General features: G+C 29.4%; 3 protein-coding genes across 4 annotated transcripts; 1 reads left to right on the top strand and 2 right to left on the bottom strand.

Moving 5' to 3' along the window:
* Window positions 1-84: 84 nt before the first annotated feature.
* Window positions 85-9903, bottom strand: Ncc69 (sodium chloride cotransporter 69). Of its 2 annotated transcripts, XM_089226090.1 has the most exons (19): window positions 9392-9902; window positions 7485-7754; window positions 7264-7417; window positions 6856-7205; window positions 6671-6785; window positions 6457-6596; window positions 5769-5918; window positions 5450-5690; window positions 5264-5385; window positions 5060-5195; window positions 4781-4992; window positions 4455-4696; window positions 4199-4374; window positions 2966-3098; window positions 2787-2896; window positions 2606-2720; window positions 2397-2542; window positions 2216-2327; window positions 85-1876 (listed from the first exon to the last, which is right to left on the bottom strand). In XM_089226090.1, exons 1-19 carry the CDS (start codon window positions 9410-9412, stop codon window positions 1741-1743), a joined length of 3081 nt encoding a protein of 1026 aa, XP_089082216.1. In that variant the 5' UTR covers window positions 9413-9902; the 3' UTR covers window positions 85-1740. The 2 variants fall into 2 exon arrangements, with proteins under 2 accessions (XP_089082216.1, XP_089082215.1); XM_089226089.1 differs by having other exon boundaries at window positions 2216-2542; window positions 9392-9903.
* A 149-nt stretch (window positions 9904-10052) lies between these two features.
* On the top strand, window positions 10053-13890 carry LOC107165769 (immediate early response 3-interacting protein 1). The gene is made up of 3 exons (XM_015514162.2): window positions 10053-10277; window positions 10358-10453; window positions 13639-13890. Exons 1-3 carry the CDS (start codon window positions 10187-10189, stop codon window positions 13692-13694), a joined length of 243 nt encoding a protein of 80 aa, XP_015369648.1. The 5' UTR covers window positions 10053-10186; the 3' UTR covers window positions 13695-13890.
* Window positions 13891-16016: 2126 nt separating this feature from the next.
* Window positions 16017-18618, bottom strand: LOC107165755 (uncharacterized). The gene is made up of 2 exons (XM_015514144.2): window positions 18458-18618; window positions 16017-17426 (listed from the first exon to the last, which is right to left on the bottom strand). The coding sequence occupies exons 1-2, from the start codon at window positions 18473-18475 to the stop codon at window positions 16722-16724; spliced, it is 723 nt and encodes a 240-aa protein (XP_015369630.2). The 5' UTR covers window positions 18476-18618; the 3' UTR covers window positions 16017-16721.
* Window positions 18619-19017: the final 399 nt, after the last annotated feature.

Below are 19017 nucleotides of genomic sequence, written 5' to 3' on the forward strand. Positions count from 1 at the left end.
ATCATCGTTTTGAATTGTATAGGTTTCCCATGAATAACAAAGCATAAATTGAAATAATGTAATAATGAAATAATACAGTTTAGATAAATTAAAATATTTATTCAAATTCACAACATAATATAATTAATGTATATATATATATATATATATAAATGTATATTATGTTGAAAAAAAAATATTCAAATACATTTCTAAAATAAGTCTTTTTTTATTGCTAGAGTATCAAACTTAGATAATAGTTATGTAAAATGTACTTATACTATGATTTATAAAAATATATTTCTACTAAAACATAAAAATTTTATTAGAATAATAAATTATATTCTCAAAAATATATTTAAATGATTTCGTTGAGCACAAATTGAGCATAAAGTTGGTAAAGGCCACAATGAAAAAAACCAAAAAATTATATAAACTGAATTCATTTGTGGAATGATCACAGATATCTCAATCCAGATAATATTATTATTTTTATCATACAATTTATATTGTGTTTTAAACATAAATGATAAAATTCTGTACAGGTTCATAAAATGTGTAATTTCAGAAGTGCACTAAGTAGGTAAAATTTTTTTCCATACCATGACTAGAATACATCCGATGTCTAAGCAATTTTAAAACTCAGTAATACAGTAACAACTGCCAGTAAAATTTTTATCATTCAATTAATAAAGGCACAATCATACATATTATGGCTTTGGATTTAAGATAAATAATAGTACAACATTACAACTGATTAATCATTAAATTAAACGTTGATTAATTCTAATATTAAACTTTATTTATAGTAATTCATCAGATTTTACGGTAAAAAATTTTATAAATATTTAAAAACTATGCATACACAAATGAAAATCAAACACGTTTTGTTAACTTGTATAATTATGTTTTAGTAAATTAAAAAAAATAAAGTAATAATTTTATTATTCAGAATTTTAATGCACACTACTTGTATGTCAGTAAATATTTACTAAAATTCATTTAATTCATTCATAAAAATAAGATTTTCAATTACAAAAATTATAAATTCAGATCTGATTATATAGAAAATTGATTAACTATCTTTTTTGATAGTGTAATAATAGTTTACAAAATATAAAAACAAATTTCTTTTGGGAATCATTGTAATTTTAAGAGAAAATATTAAAACCAATAATAAATTAAAATTTCAGTAAATACAATGGTAGATGTACTGTTTATAATCAAGATGAATTGATTGATATGTTGACTACAAATAGGATTTAAGTTTTAATATTATATCATAAGTTAAATAAATCATGAATTATACAAAGATAACCAAAACTGAATACGTCACATTATTACACTCAAAATTATTATAGTAATGTAATATTTTAAGCATTAAGCCACAATATTATATTATAATTTTTATACAAAATTTTATATGTATATAGAATGTAAATGAGATTCTTTAAGAATAAACATTTTAATGTGCATAATGTGTTTAATTTATAGCAAGTAAGTTTTTGAATTGATTAATTGCGATTTTACACGATCACATACAAAATATTTAGCAAATTATTTAATTATAAAATTGTATATAAAGAAGAACTTATCATTATTATTATTTAAAAACACTTATTTTGTAATAAAAAAAATAATAAAACGTGGTTTGTGCCAACGGGTCATGTTAAATTTTTGTTTTTCAATTTACATAAATATTATTACTTAACATCACTTTTCCAGTATTTAATAGAGGAACAGTACTTGAGCGAACGATACTTAGGAATAGAATGTAAGTACAGAGTTTTGGTTGCCCCGCACTAAAAGAAATGGAGGCATACCTTGCGTCAACGTCTCTAGCCAGGACATGTATAAAGATGCTGGTACTACATTTTTTCTAGGCATTGGTAAAGTCCTGTAACAATGTAATAAATTTTTATACAATATAATATGATCTTATGGTTTAAATATGAATGAAATGTATTAATATAAATAAATAAATATTTTCAGTTAAAGCATTGAATCAGTTATTAATTAAATAAAATATCAAAAAATTATTAGTAAATTATTAGTAAATTATAAAATGTACACTTAACTAGTTATTTTATTCAATCCCATCCATCACACTGTTAATATAATATTTACATAAAATGTTAATTTGCTATTAAATATAATATTTGGTTATAATATGTCATTCTTGTAGGTAACAGAAAATATATAAATATAATAATACTAGATAGATTGTACAACTCACATTACAATTAAATTGGCTTCTTGTGAATTTTCTAAGAGCAGCTCTCTTAGACGAAGATGGCGGTTTGTTTTTTCTTTCATAGCTGTTAACTCTGACTCTTTTATACCATCATCTACAAAAAATAATTTAAATAACAAAGGTCTAATTTTTTTTTTTTTTTTTGCATCACAATAATACACACTTTCACTATTTGGTCCTTTGGGCTTATAACTTTTGATCAGTGCATCATAAAAAGCTAATGTTTCTTCGTGCGGTTTCCTCATAAGGTCTGTTATTACTAGCAAGTCTGAATAATCAATACGGAATTTGGCTAACAGACTAGCAATACTATAAAAGACCACAAATTAAAATAATACATAATAGTAAATTACTCAATAGTTAATACTTCACCTTCTTTGTTCAAAATCCAATTGATCTTTTTTATTAGCTATTGTAAACACTCTCAATTTACAAGATGACCAATTACCTCTTGTGCTTAAGATATATGGCAAAAGTAATGTAAGACCTAAATTAAACAAATTAAGATACCAATATTATAAAATATTACAAGCAGTAAATATTGAAAATTTACCTCCATCATCATATAACCACCAAACATCAATCGAACCTTTCTTTTGTTTACGTTGAAACCTGGTTATTTCATTCATAGTGTCTTTGGGTAAATCATAACCATCAGTTCCTCTATAATATAACAATTATAAATTCAAAATTCATTTGTATAACAATATGAAATATTTCTTAAAAATTTACTTGACAATGTTGACTTTTTGATTTTTATTTAATTTTGGTTGATCTACTTTATCTTCAGTGCACTGTTTATTGAATGATGTAGATGTTTCTTTGTTTAATAATTCATTTTCTTCATCACTGTCATTTTTATCAGCTGTAGAAGAACATTAACAAGGTATAAACTTTGTTTAATTGGAAAACATGTATATAAAACATTATACTATAATATATATATATATATATATATAATATTAAATACTTAATAAGCCAATCAATCGCCATTTTAAAATCATATTAAAGTTGATTTCCATGCTAATAAAATTCATTTCAAAACAAGAAAAACCTTTAAAGCATTTTATAACTAACACATCAATAATTCTTATAGAAAATTAAAAATTAACTTTTGACAAAAAGATAATAATTCAATATAATGTAAAATAAAATTTGAGTAAATTTGAAATTGGGCTAACTCTCGACAAATGCTTAACCTGGAGCCCACACATATAACTTAAACATAAAACTGTTAACTCTAGAATTCATATCCTCAGACCACTCTTAAAATCCAAACTTTTCCTTTCTAATAAACTTAATATATGCAAATCAATAATTCGACCAGCTTGGACATATGGAATCCAGTTATGGGGCTCTGCAAAGCCCTCTAACACCAACACGCTTCAAGCTTTTCAATCTATCTGCCAAAAATTAATAACATCTTCTCCTTGGTATTTTACAAACAATAATCTTCACAAAGATCTAAAAATTCCTACTCTCAATCAATTAGCAAAAACACATTACTCTAAATTTCACTCCAACTTAAACTCTCACAGTAATCCATTAATAAAGCAACTTTCTTCCACCTCACTTCCTGGCAATGTAATTAAAAGACTCAAAAGACAGTGGCCTAGAGACTAACAAAAAAAAAAATTTTAAAAAAAACCACAACATCTAAAATGTTCTCGGTCGGGTGGTCCTGCTGAGTGCCTGCCCACAAATGTTAAATTCTGTTACTTTATATTATATTAACTATCAAATTTGCTCATTGTACATAATGTTGTATAGATTGTAAATTACTTAAAAAAAAAAAAAATTAGCAGTTGAAGTATGAACTATAGCAGAATTCAATTTTGATGAGATTACCAGTGGCAATCAAATGATTCTGTCATTGGAGGCGGGGATATAGCTGATATTTTTAAATTAACTATTTAATTATTAAAAATACAATTTATAGTTATCATAATACAACTAAATACTTACTAACAGTAGACATTGACTGTGATCTACTATGTAAAAATGGTTCTTCTGAAAGGTATGATGCTTTACGGTTTACCATCATATCAAGTTGCATTTCATCAATGAGAATGGAATTTGAAAAATTTAGACCAGATTTGACACGCAATATACATACAGCCATATGAATATCTAAAGCTTTACTAAAAAATTCCAAAATAGTTTTTGATTAATTAGTCAGGACTTAAAATTATAGTTTATATTCAATTTTTTTATTACATACTGTAACACATTGAAATACATATTTAAATCTTGAGAACTACATTTGAACCAATTGCTCTTATAACCTAACAAAACAATATTTGGTTTCAGTTTGCCCAAACCAACTGTTTGCATTAAACTTTTAGCACCATCATCAAAATTAGTACCATCTATTTGCACATAAAACCCTTTTATTTTGTGGTAACATAACCAATTTATGGCACGTTTTGAGTAAACTTCAAGTAACTTTTGTGAAGATGGAGCCTGAAAATATAAAATTTAGAACATTAAACATAATTTTATTTCAAATATAATTAGTTTCAATACTTTAACTTAATAAATACATACTTTGATAATATTTCCACATACGAGTAATGACAAATTTTTGGTGATGAGATGAGCGAAATCAATTAATGACGGTCTTGAAGACGTCATTCCAGTAAGTACAAGTAGTTGAGGCCTAAAGTTTTTAACATGATCTTCTACCCTGATGAGATTGTGAACAGCCATTAGGGCTTGTTTGTAAGTTTGAGCCTGGGTACTTGTACCCCAATTGACATCTGAAATTTAATTTATAATAAAATGTAATTTTTAAGTATTTGAATGTCTCTAAATCAATATAATAACCTGGTTTTTGATATGATACTATTAAGTATAAAGCTAATATAGCTCCTAATGTCACCAGAGCTGTTCCCCAACTAATGACAAACATCAATAGTACACATAACATTGAACCACCTAAACTTAACCACATATTATACAACTGAAATTAAAAAAAAATATATATATTTAATTAATTAAGATAAATATTTATAATTATAAATTCTTTACCTTAAAAGTAGGACGCCATCCAATCGGCTTAACTAACGATGCATGAAATGTACTGAAGTTTATCAATGCATAAACACTAAGAAATATATTTGATATTGAAGGTAATATTACATTCAAGTTGCCTATAAGTACCAAATTCATTGTTATTTACAATAATGGAATACAAAATTGTATAATTTACAGTACCAGGAAGTATAAACAGCAAAACAATTATTGTAGTCAAAATATCAGCTCTTATGGGCTCTCCCGATTCATTACTAAATCCAAACCATGAAAGATTATTGTAAAGTCTATCATTGCATAACATTTGAAATACTTTTGGAGCAGCTAAAAATGAAGAAAATGAGGCTGTTAATGTTGAGGCCAAGATACATGCGTATACTAATGGGCTAAAAAATGCTATAAGTCCAATAGTCCGATCGACTGCCTAAAAATTGTTATTAAAATAAAATAAACAATACATTTTTTTAAAATATTTTACTTTTATATAGGCCTTAAAACTTACATAGTGTTTATTATAATCATCAAAATTAGATTTATAAAGTGGATCTTGATCTTTAAATGTTGACCCAACCAAAATTGCTATACTAATGTAAATGGAAGAAGAAATAAAAATAGATGTTAAGGAACCTCTTGGTATTGCTCTTAATGAATCCTAGTTAACAAACAAAAATCATAAAATTAGTATAAAGATTTATTTTTACTATAATGATTTAAATTTTATACTCATACTCTGCCTCAAAAATGATTACACATGGTTCATACTATTTAATTCTGTAACTAATTGTGTGGTTATTGAGGCCATATTTATGATATAACTACATCAAAAAACTACACCATTGGTTTTTTATACCAAAATTGAAAATATATAGTAAAATAAAAGCTCCAAAAGACTTATATGTTATAAGAAGATACTAAATTATAAACACAATAATATTATATTAGTTTTATAAGTGCATTTAATCTTGTATAGGTTAAATATTAATTGTGCAACTTATTTACCAAAATATTATAATGATAAAATAATGATTGATTGAATATTCTAATACAGTTCTTTTGTCTAAGGTTCTACACATAGATTTTTAGTGAAAAGCATTTTTTCTGAGATATATCAAGATATATGCAAATATTCAGTCATTTTATATTCAAATAAAATATGTTGTACATATTATTTTATAAAAGATTTAAATTACCTTTAATTCGCCTGATTTATTTGTTCCCGCTAGAAATCCAGATACTGCTGGAAAAAAAATACTAAATCCATACCAAAAACTTTTACACCAATCATCAAAAGTTTCAAAATTCTTAAACATGTTATAATTAATTGCATCCCCTAAAAATTAATAGTATGTTTTTAGTTATGAGGTATTAAAACTATACTAGATTTATATTATTCATTTTTCTTACAACTAAAACCGATGAAACCTGCATTTTTTTCTGAATTGCTCTTTGGACCATAAATAGCTCCCATAAATACATCTAAAATTGCCGCAATTATAAGAATTAGCACTAATGCATGCACCTAAATTAAAACAAAAACCAAAAAAATTTAAATCAACAATACATATTTTAAATAAAAATATATTTATTACCTGAATGCGTGACCGGATACCACCTAATGTTGCACATAACAAACCAGCTGTTAAACAGCCTCCAAGAATTCTCATATCTTGTATGTCACCGTCAATTATAGATAAATTAAACGATTTCATAAGAATTTGTACCATTTCACAAAATCCAACCATATGCATTGCACATGCGGCAGATAATGCTATAGAATATATTACACCAATACAAGCACCAAATTCTGGCCCAAGAGAACGAGATATCATAAAATAAGTTCCGCCTTCCTTCAATACACCGTTTGTACTGATTGCTGACATAGATAAGGCTGTTATAGTTGTGATAGCACCACCAAATAATATTATAACAATTCCTGAAACTGATTTTTTTAAATTTAATTTAGATTCAAGTAATGTAATAAAATAAAGTTAAATTACTTAAACCAGTAGTACAAACAACCCATGCTACTCTTAAAAATAACATCAGACCCCATATTTGTACTAGATTACGGATAAGAACACCTTGAATCCATCCTTCTTCATGTTTCTTCTTTGTTGGTCTACTTGGTTCGTTTTCTTGAGCTTCCATATTCTAAGAAAATTATTAAATAGATTATAAAATGAAAAGTAATTTTGATTAAGAACATATATATATTTACTTTTTCAGCCAAATCACAATTATGCAATTCATCTAGAGTAGGTCTGCACGCAACATGCACTGACATAATATTTCTGTAATTATCCAATCTTGGTAATGCTTCGCGAGTCAATTGCCGAAAACTTTTATACTTGTTATCTTCTGATGAAGCACTGTCTAATCGCGTCCTTTGAGTTTCACAATCCACCAAATTTACTTGAAACCTAGTGCGTTTCGTATCTGAAACGACACTTTTCAACTCAACATCATTTGATTCAGAGTCCATTTTTGTCTAAAAAAAATTACACTTATTAATATTAAAATCAAAAATTAACTCATATCAGGGCCTGGCAAGGTGGGCGCAAAATATCGAGTAGGAATGGGGGCACAAAATTTGATATCATTACATTTTTTATTTTAAAGTCTAAATTAAAATATTTTAATATATTATTATTTGTAATTAGATGCAGGTTGATTGATATTGTATTATACAAATACATTTAACACTTAAATTGTTATAATTAAACCTCAAATTTACTACTGAAATTAATTTCCATTCACAACGATCGATTATAACTGGTACCAAATGATGAAATGACATTGTAAAGTAATATATTTTATTTATAACAAATAACAATGAACCTATATATTTCTACACATATTACAAACCACAGGAAATATCAATGTATTTCCTGTGACCAAGATTAATAAAAATAGAATGATTGTGATGTGTAATATAATATATTAAATGGTAAATATGGTTCCTTAGGCGAGCTCAATTCACTACTTATGACAAGATTTTATATGATAATAATATTATTTTTATATTATGATTATTCGGTAAGTTAACAATTGAGTCTGTCGTCTGAAAGTACCTACTTTCTTTTAAAATTTGTCATTAAAGTCAAATCAAAGTAGGTAATACAAATCAATAAATTTTGATATTTTTATCTTTATTATAAATTTGAAATATTCTTAAAATGTTGTTTTTTTATTATTAATTTATTTAATTAACTTAAGCCTCAAAGTAAACATTGATTATGATTATAAGTACGTAAATAAGTTTAATTTTTTTTTTGTGGAAGCGCAAATTTTATTTTGCCAGGAGCTTCGTTATTGATCAGCGCGACACAGACTCATAAGAGTTTATATGTACTTTATGTTCATAGTTAGATAAAGTATATATATACTTATATAAGTAGATAAATACAAAGTTAAATAACTAAAATAGGTACCTTTTACATTTTTCAACTACTCATTTGCCTCAGACTTAAACTAAATGAGTAAGAAATGACATAAAATATAACTAATATCATATTACCTACCTGTTCATTTTTTTTCAAATTATATTTATTCATCATTGGCAAAATATTTACAACTTGTACCAGTTGAATTATAACAAACAATTAATTAAATCTACACTTATTAGTATGCCTACTGCAATATGCAGCCAAAGGAAATAATTCAACCAATTAAATATTGCTAAATCAATTTATTTCAATAGGTAGGTAGTTAATAAAAAAAAATGGTCATTAATCATTATTACGGGTATTCTTTCCTGGGTAAATTAATTAAGTCAATACATCACGCACTAAAATTGATTATCCCTAGATGCGTAAAAAACAAAAGTTATGCAGAATTCTATAAAATTAATCTAGTCAAAAACTAATAGAATACCTTTAGAAAAATTAATTAGAGGGCTATAATAAGCTTAGACTGTAAATAGTATTAAAAACAGCAATGAGACAATTTGTAAAAATTTTAATGGTAATTATGATTTGATGTCATTCTCTTCCTCTTAATGCACAATATTGTTTATATATTATAATACAGCACCATATAAATGCTACCAAGTGGATATGACAAGGCATGTAACTTAGAGAAGCATGAATGCTAACAGTTATAACTGGAAAGAAAGAAACAATTTACTTGATTGTTAAGCGTATCCATTAGCCAAATTTAAGGAGCAATTTCTTCAGGGTAGAATGCGTCGTCAACTCCCCACGGTGTTAAACAATGAGGCGAGCTTAACAACGTCGCAACATCGCCTCACTCGAAATGGTGCACGTGCAACGACGACGAATGACTGGGTCGGGAAATTCGGAGTAGCGGGCGCACGCGTGCTCGAGCTACCTATGTACACGGGCGGCGTAACAGGCACATATTTCTGTTGTTCATGAATGAAAACAAATATGAAACCGTCGAAATGGCGACAGACGCGACTCGCACTTCACAACAGACCGGCGTTCGGATGACGAGGCTGACAATAAAAAATAACAAAAAATCGAAACGAAACAATAGTAATGGTAATTAATAGGCATCTATTCGTTGTTAATTATATTTCTTCGTCGTTAATACCTGTAGGCATGTAAACGACAAACGTAAAGTTTTTCGCCCGAAAAACGAAAGTCCCGACCCCGACGACGGTCGTCGTAGTTTCGTCGTTATCACTGCTTGGTATGCAAACGATGTGTAGGTTAGAACGCGATACCGATAAGCGGATATACAAGCATGGAAGAAATTTACCCGCCATTAATTTCAAATACCTCGTCCTCGCTTTTGGCGATAACAAACCTGACACGTAATGTGATAACGCGCGCTATTTCATGTTTTCATTCTACTTGGACGACGGGATTTCGAATATATTTCCAGTAATTAATAGTTACTGATTTCCGCGTCGGCGTAGCATTATCCGGCTACTCCGTCGGGTGACGTACGACAGACATGGGATTTTCATTGTGGACTTTGCTTGAGGCTTCACTATTGTGTTTGAACGCCATATGCATCCTGAACGAAGACAGGGTTCTGGCCAAGTGTAAGTACTTCATACCCACCAGGTCTACTAGTTGTCGACCAATGTAATTAGTTATCTACACTGTATGGTCATTGTTTTAGATGGCTGGTCCACGGTGAACCGAGAGTTTGATGACATGCCAACCACGAAAACACAGATATTGTCGCTCATGAAGTCTATCCGTACAGTTGTCAAATGTAAGTACTGATGGCTTCAATCAAGCCAAACGTTTAGTTTTTAATCTAAATTTAAGTAAATAAAACACATTGAATTCTTCAATTCATTATGATTTTAAACATTTGTTCAACACCATTATTCATTTTTAGTAGATAGCTTCATAAAAATACATTATCTATAATTGGGTCCAAGATAATACACCTCAAGTGGTTCTTGACATTTAATCTTCTACTTACTGTAATTCACACTACTAATGTCAGCGGTCTATGATTCTATTGTCATTCTGGTCATACATAATATTCTTGTATATACTTATAAATTCTTATTGTTATTTATTTTTATTGTATTATTACTAATAACTATAAAAAAAACTTATGTATGAAAAATTTGGAAAATTGATCTATTGCTATTTAATTTTTATCTCGTAAATTCGGTAGTTTATGGTTTCAGGAATCATTATTATAGGGTTCCACATCCACATACCACAAAAAGTTAAAAACCGCTATAATACACTGTTCCACCTAATTCCTGCTATAAAATTTATATTTTTAGTATTACTGAACTATTTATAGTATTAATTTCAAAATTATACCTAATTTTACATTGCATTTATAAAGTTAAAGGTTCAATAACTTCTACATACTTAAGTACCTGCCCCAAATACTAATTTTGATGGTTCAGAATAATTTAATTCTGTGTAGGTAGTAGTTCTTCAAATAATTGTGCTCCATCTCTCAAACTGTAATGTCTGGTGATATTTATTAAATTCTATAAATTCTTGTATTTTTAGAAATGTATTTTATACTTATTAATACTATAATTCTATAATTTGTATCAAATTCATTTTGACATGGGAATTTAGTTTTAAATATTTTACTTCACAAAGCTTGTATTTGTTAACATTTTTTTACTTGCATTATTTTTTATCATGTATCAATTAATTTTATATTGATCATTTCTTGTATAAGATTCTTATTCTAATATATATATATATCTGTAAACAAGGTTGACTATATTATAGAACTAATATTTAAATTTTATCATTTAAAAATTCTGGGGCATAAAGAACAATTTGTAAAATTCCTGTCTCATTTATTTAATGTTTGTCTAAAAGTATAAATAGAATTTGAGACTTAAGTCCTAGAAAATTATTCTATGGACTACATTTTAATTTAAAAATAATAATTAGTTTTTTTCTAGAATGATCATACTATACAAAAAGAATTTTCTTTAATTGTTAATTGGTCAGTGATATCACATTTTAAGCAACAACTACCTATTGATTATAACATACAAAATAAAATAAACTTCATGTGTTAATGCTTAAATTTAAAGTCTAAAATAGATCTAGACACCAGATTTACAACAAAAGAATACAGATAATGTTCTTACTTTTATGATTAATAATATGTAGTTAATTCACTAATATTTAAGAAGATAAGAAAAAAATTGTATATCTAAACTCTTCCCCTCTCTGTACACTACATCACGACAAAATCGATATGCGATTTTGATCACATCCTTTTCAATTGCCCTTCTCTCATAACTAGTAGACAACTTCTTTTCTCTTTTCTTTCTTCTTTTGGCTATATTTCTCCGGATTCTAACCTTCTGAACTCCCGTTTCATCCCTATCATCCGTTCTCTTATCCAATTCATTCATACCACTGGCTTTCTCATTTAATGCTAATATTTAATTAATATTGTCTGTAAATGTTTTATATTTATGTCTGTTTTTTGTTTTGATACATCATAATATTGTAATCGCTTTGCTATAATTATTAACTAATAAAAATCAAATTAAAAAAAAAAAAAAAAAATTTTTTAACATTTATAACTATTGGACCTACATTTTTGTATATTGTGTGTTAGTGTTAGTAAGATGGTGGCAAAACTTCATGTGGGTACGACGTCCTTCTTAAGGCGTTGTCTATAGGCAATCCATAATTTATTAGAGATGAATGATTTACAATTTTGACTAGAGTGCACAATAAGTAAAAAGTTTAGATGAACAATGAGAAAGACTGTGAGAGACTTAAGGCGCTTCACTTTAGAAAGTCTAAACTTGAGTGTAGGCAATCTATAGTTATGTATTTATACTTGGCTACCTATAACCTACTACTATATCATGGGCGTATTTAAGAAGGACACATTAGGCCCCTGCTCCCTCCACCAACATTCGACGTATTTTATACTTTTTTATTATTTAGAGTATTGACCTCTCTTACTAATTAAATGTTATGTTTCTACATATATTTTGGTTATTTGGTTTGGAAATATCCGAATATGACATTATTTTGAGATGAAAAATTTAACCATGTGCCTATAAAAAAAAATAAGAATGATGTTTGTTTTAATTTCTTTATTTTTATTTTTATATACTCGTTGTTATAAAAAAATTAATTCAAATACAATAATTATTAATCTTCCTGTAAAAACATTGTAATTACATTTACCCAATTATTTAGAATTACTCCACTTCATCCAATAGTCCATAATTAAACTTTATTTTAATTTAATACCTACTTATTAACTACTATCCTAATATTATTGTATAATATCAAAATGTATTTTATTAGGTATATATAACAGTTTTTAATTAATACCATACTTTTCTGCTGGTACATATACGATATACGTAATTAGGTACCTTCATTAAAAGTATGATTTTACATAATGTAGCTCCGATTGTAGACGTTTATCTCCATAATAAAATATAAATCAAAAACAAGAATCTAATTCATGTTATTATAGCCTTCATACCTAATGTAATATTGTAATTTGACGAAAGAAGTGTTTCAAATTGGGTCATCGTAAACTTATGTGAATTAACATGTACTCGTATACATACATATACTATATATATTATATATATTGTTGAGAATAGGTAGAGTACAATTCTATGAGCATATTATACTCCTTAGGTCATAGATGCGTTGTAGTAGACGTAATAACTATGTGTTATATAATGCAAATGGTTAATATTTCCGTGACTATTTCCACAGTTTTAAATTTAAAAATAAATTACTTTCATTTCGTTGTACAGTTTCTTGCAAGTGCATAAGCTAGTCGAAACACTATGTGTAGTTATGTATAATGTACTCGTATATTGTATAGGGCGTGTCCAATGTTATTGACAAAATCGCCTTAAATAAATTATAATTTTTAATATCTTATTTATGTGTATATTTAAAATTGTATTTCAGATCCTCTTATAATTTTCAATCTGCTGATCATACTTGTCAAGAGTCTTACAGGATGATGAAAATTCCACTTGTTTGCAATGAAATAATGTTGTATATTTTGTGTAACTTGTTATTTCTATAAGGTTAATATTCTAAAAATTACCCTTATTTATATTTATATGTGTAAATGTTTTTACAATGTGCGTATCTAAAGTGTTTATCATCTTTTCTTAAATAAATTACTTTGCTTAAAACAAAAAAAATGTATATATATTTATCTTGTTTTTATTTGATTTGTTTTCCTATTCAATACCTTGAACACTTTACCGTAGTAGAACTTGCCACTCCGTAACTCGCGCGCCTTTATCCGAGTCCTAATTAGTAATTTTTATTGTCCTATACCTAATTTATTATCATTGGGCCGGATCGGTAAAAAAAAAAACAAATCTATAAATAATTAGGTAAATACCTAGCATCCGTCTCGTAACTGTACACGCGCGATTCTTGTTTCGCAACACACATTACTTAGCCGCGGTAGTACATATATATAATATATACATTGGAAACACCTATAACTATCTACGCATATATATATATATGTATGTTTATAAGCTATAATTGTAATTATTATGCACGTGTTCGCGTTGAACAGATTGGTTATTAACGATTAGAAACGCTGCTAAAACCACTCCGGTGCGTGGTGTAGCAACAATTCGCACTGCCGGTGAATACCCATACGCGCGGTTACCGGTATATGTAGGTATGCTGTGCTTAAGTCTGTGCTCCTACTGCCTACCCGTACGTCATAGTCGTGCCATTATAGATACCGCGGCTATACAATATTATAGGTACCTATATTGTGTACAGCCGCCTAATTTAATTTGTAATTTAAAAAATCCGCCTTCGACGTGAATAATATAATAATATAATATAGTTGTGACAACTGAGTATAGGTACCTATACAACACGCTACATAGTCAATGTGGTAGGTACTTATACATATTATAAATATATAGCACGAGTGCGCGCATATATCAGCTACCACGAATACCACGTGATTGTTGTGCTTACCTATTATTTACAATATGTATTCACGATAAAAACGTCGCCTGTATTTCTCAATTTTTCGTCTTGTTTTTGGCCGAGTCCCCAGCTATAGGAAACCTTGGCCGCGCGTTTGCAACAAACAACAAAACTATAATAATAATCGACTCTATACACATTCGTGGTATAAACATGTACCAACTACCAACTAACAATATAATAATTGGCTATCCGATGCAAGACGCAAGTACCTACGTGGTGGCAACTGCAGCGGTGATAGGGACACTTCAGTGGGTCTTTATTGTTGTGCAATATTTAGAGTATTGTAATGTGTAACCTGATTTAGAGCGAACAACGAAGTTTTCATCCTTTTATCACGATTTTTTTTTTTTAAGACCTAAAATTAATAATTTTTTTAAATTACCTACATTTTCAATGCAAAAAAGCGTAGAATTTTAACCTGTACAATTTACATGTACTATGTTGTTTTACTCAATTAAATGGTGTAGTATAATAATATAAATATTTTAGTATACGTGTATCTGAATCATACACGACGCACGTCATACGAAAACGACCTCCGATTTTAAGCACAAACTTATTTGATAAATTACAATTTTTACACCAATTGCCTCAACATCGTGTAGAACGAGATACAGTGGTGTACTATTAATGTTGAACGCTATAGGTACATTAGGCGCCCTTTATGCCATATATTTATTATATCATGTAATCAATGTCATTAAAACAAACGCTGTAAACTGTGAAAACGTATATGATGTCAAAAGTTATCGGAATAAGAGATTGAAAAAAATATCCAAAACCAAATTCGGTTAAAACGGATTACCAGAGGTTTTTTTTTGCATATATACTCGTATTCCTTGTGTTAGTACAATAATAGGCAACCATATACCTACAACCAATACATGCGACAACAATATATTTTAGCCTTATACAGTTATACTTATACCAGCTATAATTATACAACTTATGAAATTATTCTTGATTCGATGTATATATATTGTATTATACCTTACTGCTGCATCATTTGCCTAATCACATACTCAATCACTGTATACATGCGATAAATTAGACCCATTTAATCAAATCGGGTACTTGCAAAAACCAATAACTCAGCTCACAGAAAAATGATGTGTATTTTTACCAAGCGCAGAAGCGTATGAGGTAATGGGTTGGGTTGTTGAAAAACACATCTATCCATCATCCAATCTATCCATTTCTGTCACTCTGTCTCTAGTGTCTCTCTCTGTACATATAATTATAATCGTAGTATATTATGTATTTATGTACGTGAAAATAGTAAGAAATAAAAAGAATAATAAAAAAACAGAATATTTTATAAAAAATTGCATTTTTATCTCTTATCTTTTGGCCGTATTGTTTTTATACATAAAAAAATGATCAGATAATATTACATTTAGCTATAATAGTATACTCACTATTGCAATATTATATCATAATACAGTGTAAGTATCTAAATATGCGATATGGCTTAACTTTCGACTACAGTCGTATAACAATAGATAAAAAATAAAAACATATATATATAACAAAATATAAAAAAAAATACAGTTCAGAAAAAAATACGAAAATAATATTTTACGTGCTCTTTCGCGTCGCCGTGTCGATGTCGATGGTATAGTAATAATAATAATATATACATAAACTTTGTCGTAAGCGTGCACTCTATATTATATTAAATTATAATATATATTATGTCATTCACACAACGATGCGTTATATTATTATATTACGTACAATATATATTTATATATATATATATATATATATATCGTTCACTCGCGTTTTTTTATTATTATTATTTGATTTACGAAATGGGAAAAAAAGGAATGCAGATCGCGAGTGCATAGCAATAATAATAATATAACACATTAAAAGCTGCTGTGGTGCACGGTCTGTCACGGCGGCGTCGAAAGAGCGGAGGATGGTATGATGTGTACGATGATGGATATTTATGCGGTTTGTGGTGTTTTTCGTGCGAGATGGTGTCGACGGGCCGAGCTGCGCACCGACAGCTATTAGTAAGAGGACGACGGTGCTCCGTAGGAAGACGACGGCCTGGATGGAGCTCCGTAAGAGGAAGATGGGCCGGACGAGTAACCGCCACCGGACGAGTATCCGCCGCCGGACGAGTATCCGCCGGACTGTTGGTATTGGGCCACTTGGATGGCTGGTTTCACCTGTTCCAGTTCGACGCCGACAACACGGCTCGAGTATGACTGCGACGGGACTCCGTAGGACGATGATGGGGCTCCGTAGGACGAGGACGGGGCTCCGTAGGATGATGACGGTGCGCCGTAAGATGAGGACGGGGCGCCGTAGGACGAAGACGGGTATCCGCCGGAAGAGGATCCGGAGTTCTGGGCTTCGTCTCTGAGTACGATTTGTTTGATCTGTTCGAGCAATTGTCCGTCAACGTACTGTCCTTCGTATGTGGACGGTCCCGGGGCTACTGGGACGTAGCTACCGCCGGACGAGTATCCGCTGCCGCCTGAAGAGTAGCCGCTGCCGCCGGATGAGTAACCGCTGCCACCGGAAGAGTAACCGCTGCCGCCGGAAGAGTAACCGCCGAAACCGCCGGACGAGTGTCCACCACCGAAACCGCCGGATGAGTAACCGCCGGACGAGAAACCACCGGACGAGTGTCCACCGCCGAATGATGGTCGGCTGTAACTGCTTGGTGGCTCAGCGGAGACAATAGCTACCGTGGCGACGACGAGACACTGCAATACCACCATAAAAAGTGCAAGTATTAAATACGATATCGAATACAAGAAAAAAAAACAGTATTATATGATATATAGTTTATTTTCTTCGTTTGAAGGTTAAGTTTGTATCGAGTTAAAATCGTAAAATCTTTAATAAATCGTACGTGCTAAACTTATATAATATTCATATTAGTTTCGGTTGATTTCAAAGAAATGACTTATCTTTTTAGAATAATTGTATTTTCACTTGAACGCGTTTTAAATTTTTCAATTCTTCGCAATGACGAAAACATTTTTAATTTAAAATGACGAAAATAAAACAATAAACTCCATTTTTTTAGTTTGTGCACCAAAAAATATTCAAGCTACAATTTATTTTTTTTTTGTGACAGATCGATAAGTAGTATAATGTGTTTTTAGACCATCATACACATTGTTGCTATTTATAGAAATCACTTTAGTATTACGACTTTCGATCTTTACCATTGCCTGCCTTATCTTGAGATAGAAGTTCGACTGGAGAAGCAAAATCATATAATATATACGACGACAACAATTTATACGCTGGCAACGATTTACGTCTTAAGCAGCGTGCACATATACGATGAGTATAGAAAAGCGTACTATATAGAACAGTTTGAAAATCATACAGTGAAAGCTTTATATACACAATGCCGTTTCATATGTACGACATTTAACGCTAGACTATTATGATAATGCATTATATTGTTTTATATAACATCGTGTAGTGCAGTGTGCACATGTGAATAATTTAGTAAATATAAACAAATATTTAATGTAAAATATTATTTAAAAAAAAAAATATTTGTTTTTGTCGAAAACGATTTCGTCTGAGAGTTACTGTTATACTGCACTTTTATTTTTAATGTATTACCATATTATTCACTGGTTTTATAAATATTATAGACGATCGATGACCGAAGTACCTAATGACCTATCTACTAAAAGGTAGGAACAGGTATAAGTATCGATGGTAAAAAAAAATGCATATCAATATAATAATAAACCAACAAAATGTAACTTACCAACACGAAAGCGTTCATTTTGAAAATTTGAAAAAATTGACTTGTATTAAAATAAACAGAAAAGAATAACCACTAAATTCACTGACTAGTCACCGAACTTACACTGACTATTGGATGGCTGTATGTAATTGCTCAGCTATTTTATACAACCACCACCCACCTGCAGGACACGGCGCGCGCGCTTGGTAGGGATTGAAAATGAAAGGAACGAATATTAAAAACTTCTTCGCAGATTCCCAGACTAGTAATTACATTATATCCTAATATAAAGTGATTGTAACTGCTTAAATCGTAAGAAAAAATAATAGTGTATATACATATTATAACACTGCAGCCATATGCAAGTTATAGTCCCACGATAATTGTTCGTTTAAAGCGCAGCACTACGTTATATAACTATACATTCCTATAACCTATGCGTATGGGAAACTTAATGGAAATGATTTCAAATAATATCTAAGATTTGTGTGACTAACATTAATTTATTTGACTATCCTAAATAATGTATATTATGTATATGCATATAAATTAAATGTGTTAGGTATACGTCAGTACTAGGT

This window comes from Diuraphis noxia, unplaced genomic scaffold (assembly GCF_037042655.1).
Source record: "Diuraphis noxia isolate RWA-SAM2 unplaced genomic scaffold, SU_Dnox_SAM2 contig0004, whole genome shotgun sequence".
NCBI classification, from domain to species: Eukaryota; Metazoa; Arthropoda; class Insecta; order Hemiptera; family Aphididae; genus Diuraphis; species Diuraphis noxia.